The sequence below is a fragment of the Trachypithecus francoisi genome, unplaced genomic scaffold (assembly GCF_009764315.1).
Source record: "Trachypithecus francoisi isolate TF-2019V2 unplaced genomic scaffold, Tfra_2.0 Lachesis_group20, whole genome shotgun sequence".
Classification (NCBI taxonomy): Eukaryota; Metazoa; Chordata; class Mammalia; order Primates; family Cercopithecidae; genus Trachypithecus; species Trachypithecus francoisi.
The window spans coordinates 47,299,746-47,304,997 of NW_022681466.1; the positions used below are offsets into that span (position 1 = coordinate 47,299,746).

At 43.0% G+C, this 5,252-nt stretch overlaps 1 protein-coding gene across 1 annotated transcript; it reads right to left on the reverse strand.

Annotated features, from left to right (window-relative positions):
- Positions 1 to 2,105: 2,105 nt before the first annotated feature.
- Positions 2,106 to 4,052, reverse strand: CCL8 (C-C motif chemokine ligand 8). Its single transcript, XM_033184204.1, has 3 exons — positions 3,924 to 4,052; positions 3,115 to 3,232; positions 2,106 to 2,699 (listed from the first exon to the last, which is right to left on the reverse strand). Exons 1-3 carry the CDS (start codon positions 3,997 to 3,999, stop codon positions 2,561 to 2,563), a joined length of 333 nt encoding a protein of 110 aa, XP_033040095.1. The 5' UTR covers positions 4,000 to 4,052; the 3' UTR covers positions 2,106 to 2,560.
- Positions 4,053 to 5,252: the final 1,200 nt, after the last annotated feature.

A 5,252-nucleotide genomic window follows, 5' to 3' on the forward strand; every position in this document is an offset into this window, starting at 1 on the left:
AAGTACAGGGGAATCTTGACCTTAAGAGGCTGTCAAAAAGAAGAGGTCTCATGCCTTTAAATGCATGCTTGCAAGTTCTTGGGATTGGGGTTGGGGATAGAGTGATGGAGATTATGTCAATTCTTTTGGGCAGCTACAACAAAATACCGTAGACTAGATAATATATAAACAAGAGAAAGTTATTGTTTATAGTACTGTAGGCTAGAAAATCCAAGATCAAACTACCAGCAGATTTGGTGTCCTGCAAGGGCCTTCTCCTCATAAATGGAGGTTTCTAGGTGTCCTCACATGATGGAAGCAAAAAATAGGATCCTTCAAGCCTCGTTTACAAGAGCACCAGTTCCATTCATCAGGATGGCACCTTCATGATAGAATCACCTCCTAAAGCCCCCACCTCTTAATACCACCAAAATGGGGATTAGATTTTCATGTGAATTTTGAACGGACACAAACATTTAGAGCATAGCAGAGACTAATTAATTCTGTGCCTCAGACCTACTAACCCTTTAAATAGTTGCTTTGCATATCATATCAAGTCTGTCTGACCCATTCTTCCCAATCTCACCCCCACTACCACCCTGTTTCAGGTCCTCATGATCTCCCCTGCACCACTTCAGCCTTTTGCTATCAGGCCCTCCCTCCTCACTCGATCCTGCACTCAGATGCCAGGTTATTCTTCCTTATGCTTGCCTCTGAGTGGGCTACTCTTCTCCTCTGCAATTGCAAAATTTTTAGTGAGTCCTTATTACCTGCTAAATTCCCAATCTGAAATTCAAGAACCCCTGCAATCTGGTTCCAACCTTTCTTGCTAAAACCCTAACTCCTCCATCTTTTCGGAGTCTGGCTGGATGGGACTCCTCCCTCTATCCCACTACCCTCCTCGCCCTCCTGCAGCAGCTCTGAAGAACCCTGTGCATTTGCTATCTATCACACACACCATCCCTCAACGCCAGTCATGTTGAAGACTCACCTTTGATAAAAGCCCTGAGTGGACCTGGGTTATGGACATTTAGTTTCCTCTTAGGCCCAGATTCACTCCTGGAATATTTATTTATTTATATTATACTTTAAGTTCTAGGGCACATATGCACAACGTGCAGGTTTGTTACATATGTATACATGTGCCATGTTGGTGTGCTGCACCCATTAACTCGTCATTTACATTAGGTATATCTTCTAATGCTATCCCTCCCCTCTCCCCACTCCCCACAATAGGACCCGGTGTGTGATATTCCCCTTCCTGTGTCCAAGTGATCTCATTGTTCAATTCCCACCTATGAGTGAGAACATGTGGTATTTGGTTTTCTGTTCTTGCGATAGTTTGCTGAGAATGATGGTTTCCAGCTTTATCCATGTCCCTACAAAGGACATGAACTCATCCTTTTTTATGGCTGCATAGTATTCCATGGTGCATATGTGCCACATTTTCTTAATCCAGTCTATCATTGATGGACATTTGGGTTGGTTCCAAGTCTTTGCTATTTTGAATAGTGCCACAATAAATAGTGCACACATACGTGTGCAAGTGTCTTTATAGCAGCATGATTTATAATCCTTTAGGTATATACCCAGTAATGGGATTGCTGGGTCAAATGGTATTTCTAGTTTTGGATCCTTGAGGAATCACCACCCTGTCTTCCACAATGGTTGAACTAGTTTACAGTCCCACCAACAGTGTAAAAGTGTTCCTATTTCTCCACATCCTCTCCAGCAGCTGTTGTTTCCTGACTTTTTAATGATCGCCATTCTAACTGGTGTGAAATGTTACTTGGTTTGAGAATTAATTAGATGGAGAAAACCCTGGGATTATGGAGAAAAGTTTAAAGATCATTGCAAGAGATCAGGAGAGAGACTTTGTGCAAAGGTAGGTGTCTCAAGAAAAGGCAGTAGAGAGGCTAGCGAATAAAGGCTGCTGAAGTTAGGGACTAGAGTCAAAGAGTTGGAACATCCTGGCCTGGTCCCATCAAGTTATCTGGGAACCTCGGTTGAGCTCAGCATGGCCAAAAGACATTCCTGAATAATGGCCCCTCCATGCCCAAACTGTCACCCATGATGCCCAAAACTCACTCCCAGCTAAATGTTATCCCAAGAAGAATAAGACTAAGTAGTTTTAAATTACATATATTTTTCTTTTTTCCAAAATGCCATAGTTATATACAGTAACATTAATTTCAACAACAGCAGTACAAAGCACACATTTGACTTATAGGAGGACTGATTGCCAAAGAATACCAAAGTGTTTCACCTTGATGATCCATTGGAGGACCCCACAACACTACAGACAGGTAGGAGGGAGAACAATGACATTTTGCCATGAACTTAATGAGCTCATAGGAACACAAAAACAAAAACAAAAAACACATCACCAGGATTTTGTATTTTACATTCACTGGGATGTATGACCGATAGAGTTAAAACATCAGTAACTTAAATATAATTAGATATTATTTAAGAAATATTATGCTTTAAATTATTTAAAAATAATCTCTTTGTGGATGTTATAATAAAATAATGTCACACTGCACCTGGGGAAGGTTGGGGAAAATAAATAAGGTTTTCTTCAGGCTCTGACTCTCAGTCCAGGTATGAAGGCCCAAGGCTTCAGATTTTGAAACATTTGGTCCAGATGCTTCATGGAATCCCTGACCCATCTCTCCTTGGGGTCAGCACAGACCTCCTTGCCCCATTTGGTCTTGAAGCTGTGGGGGAGAGAGGGCACACTTAGATGGAACATTTTGAAGATCCTACCCGGGACCGTGGGCCATTGGTCCCTAGACCTGATCCACCCTTGGTCCTTAGGTGAAGGACCCAGACCCGGGAGAGAAGGGAGGGGAAGAGTGGGAGGAAGAAGCTCCAGAAGGAAGCTCTGTTCTTGCTGTCCAGGTGAAACCCTCCAGATTCCTGGCTAAAGGTATTGGGATAGTTTCACCAAGCCCCTAGAAGGGAATCCTAGAGCAGTTATGGACTCCTTCTCATGGGCTGAGTTTCTCTATGGGGTAGAGGGGTCCTTTGGATAGATGTTATATGCATCTGACTCATGTGGACATGAATCCTGACTTCTCTATGTTGTCCATCAGAACTTTTGAATGGGGGTGCCAGGCACTGTCCACTCATATCACAGCTTCCTTGGGACACTGGATGTTGGTGATTCTTGTGTAGCTCTGCAGCCTCTGGATAGGAATTTTCCTATTGATCACATTAAAGCAGCAGGTGATTGGAATGGAAACTGAATCTGAAAGAAATTTTGCAAAGAATGAGACATTTAGGACTCACTGTAAGTGTGCATTTGTAAGGAAAAGAGGAGAAGGAAGGAGAAGACCAAGAAATCACCATCCTAAGTTCAGTGTCTTAGTCCAGATCCCAGAGATAAAATGTTACCTGTGAGTCTCTTTCCTCTATTGAACTATGGGGCCCCTCATTGTTGACTGGGTATGGAAATATTTTGAGTAACAAGCTAGTCCTTGTCTACTAACCCAACACTTCTGACACTGGGAACATAAGTTCCAACACCTTGCTTCCCAGTCCTTCATCCTCATGGGCTTTAGAGCTAGTCTATGCCATATGCTGAGATTCCTCTGGGTCCTTATCCTCTTTACACAGCCACTGTTCTGGAAGGTACACTGAACCATGACCAAAATTTGAAGCTTCAAGCAATAGTTTCTTCCTCTCAACTACTGCCTGAAATGTCCTTCACACCCACAGTGAGAAACAGTTCTTCCTCCTGCATCATTTCCCCAAACAATAGGAGGGTTGTTGCTGTAGTGACTCCACTCTCTCCTCCCAAAACTGGGGTCAGGAAAGATCAATGGAACCAGCCTCAGTGACTTGAGCCTTTAGTTCTGGTTCTATTCCTAATGAGCTGTGACATAATGGCTCTTCTTAATTCCTCTTTTGGTCTCCCCTTAAGGAGGGAGAGGTCTTACCTGGCTGAGCAAGTCCCTGTGGGCTAAAAGTGGCTGCCATGAGCAGCAGGCACAGAAGTGCTGCAGAAGCCTTCATGTTGGAGGGCAAGGTTTCTGGGTAGTTTTCAACCTCTCTGTTCCTCTGGTAGCTCTGCCTGCCTTTTATAGGGAACAGAGAGCCTGGGCAGGGTCACAGTCAAGGAAGCATGAAGTAAGACCTTCCTTGAATATGCTGAGTAGGCACCAGATCATGGGATAATTTCCAGATTACAAAAGAAGGAAGTTGTGAGTTTCTATCTTTTGCTTATGCTCTGTGGAGCAGAGGCTGCAGGGTATGGGATTGTGCTCAGCAAAGTGACCTCATTGAACTATTAAGGGCTCTGATTTCCTTGAAATGTAAAATTATCTATAAGAAAGGAAGAACAGAAGCTGACATCATAGTGGAAGAGAACCCAGGAGGCCAGGGATGGGCCCTAAAGCTTTGCTGGTGCTCTCCATGACACTTGAGTCACTTGCAGTTCTAAGCCAGGCAAGCTCCTTTAGAACCCAGCCACAGAACCTCAGCAGAATGACAGAATCCTGGAACAAAGTCTTAATGCCCCGAAATCTTACTGTTGTAGAGCATAAGAACTAGACAGCACATGTTGGTCTCATAGCGTGGTGGTTTCCAAACATTTTATTTAGATGCTCAAGTTTCTTTCCAAATGAAATTATATGGAGAAGTCCAATATGTCATGGAGATTCAGGTGGAATGGGTCCATTTGCAGAAGGCCTTCCAACTCTTTTGGTTCACACACAGTGGGGCTGTGGACGGGGCGTGACAAGAAGGAACCAGGTTTGTAAACCACTGACCTTATGTACTACCCCTGCAGGCCTGATCTATCCATCATTACAATATCAGATGAAAGTTTTCCTGCTCTAAGAATTCACTGTATTCTTCTACTCATCCTTTTTTCTCTACAAAAATCTCTGGCTACCACTGATCTTTTCACTATCTCTGTGAGCTTGTCTTTTCCCAAATGTCATATACGTAGTTGGAATCATATGGTAGGTAGCCTTTTCCGACGGGCTTCTTTCACCAAGCAATGTGCATTTAAGGTTTCTCCGTGCCTTGCTGTGCTTTGATAGCTAATTTCTTTCTTTCTTCTTTATTCATTTATTATTTTTACTGTGGTAAAAATGCAAGTACCTTAAAATTTACCATCTTAACCATTTTTAAGTGCATAGTTTAGTGGCATTAAGAACATTCACACTGTTGTGCAACAGTCTCAATAACTCTTTTCATCTTGTAAACAGAAATGCTATACCTATTGATCTCCATTTTCCCCTTCCCCAAGCCCACCATTTCTA

What these genes read in the sequence shown, in the direction of transcription:
- CCL8 (XM_033184204.1), bottom strand. Translation starts at nt 3,999, where the DNA reads ATGAAGGCTTCTGCAGCACTTCTGTGCCTGCTGCTCATGGCAGCCACT. An exon ending in ACAGGGACTTGCTCAGCCAG is followed by an intron (nt 3,233 to 3,923) that starts GTAAGACCTCTC and finishes AATTTCTTTCAG; the next exon opens with ATTCAGTTTCCATTCCAATC. An exon ending in TGTCCCAAGGAAGCTGTGAT is followed by an intron (nt 2,700 to 3,114) that starts ATGAGTGGACAG and finishes TCTCCCCCACAG; the next exon opens with CTTCAAGACCAAATGGGGCA.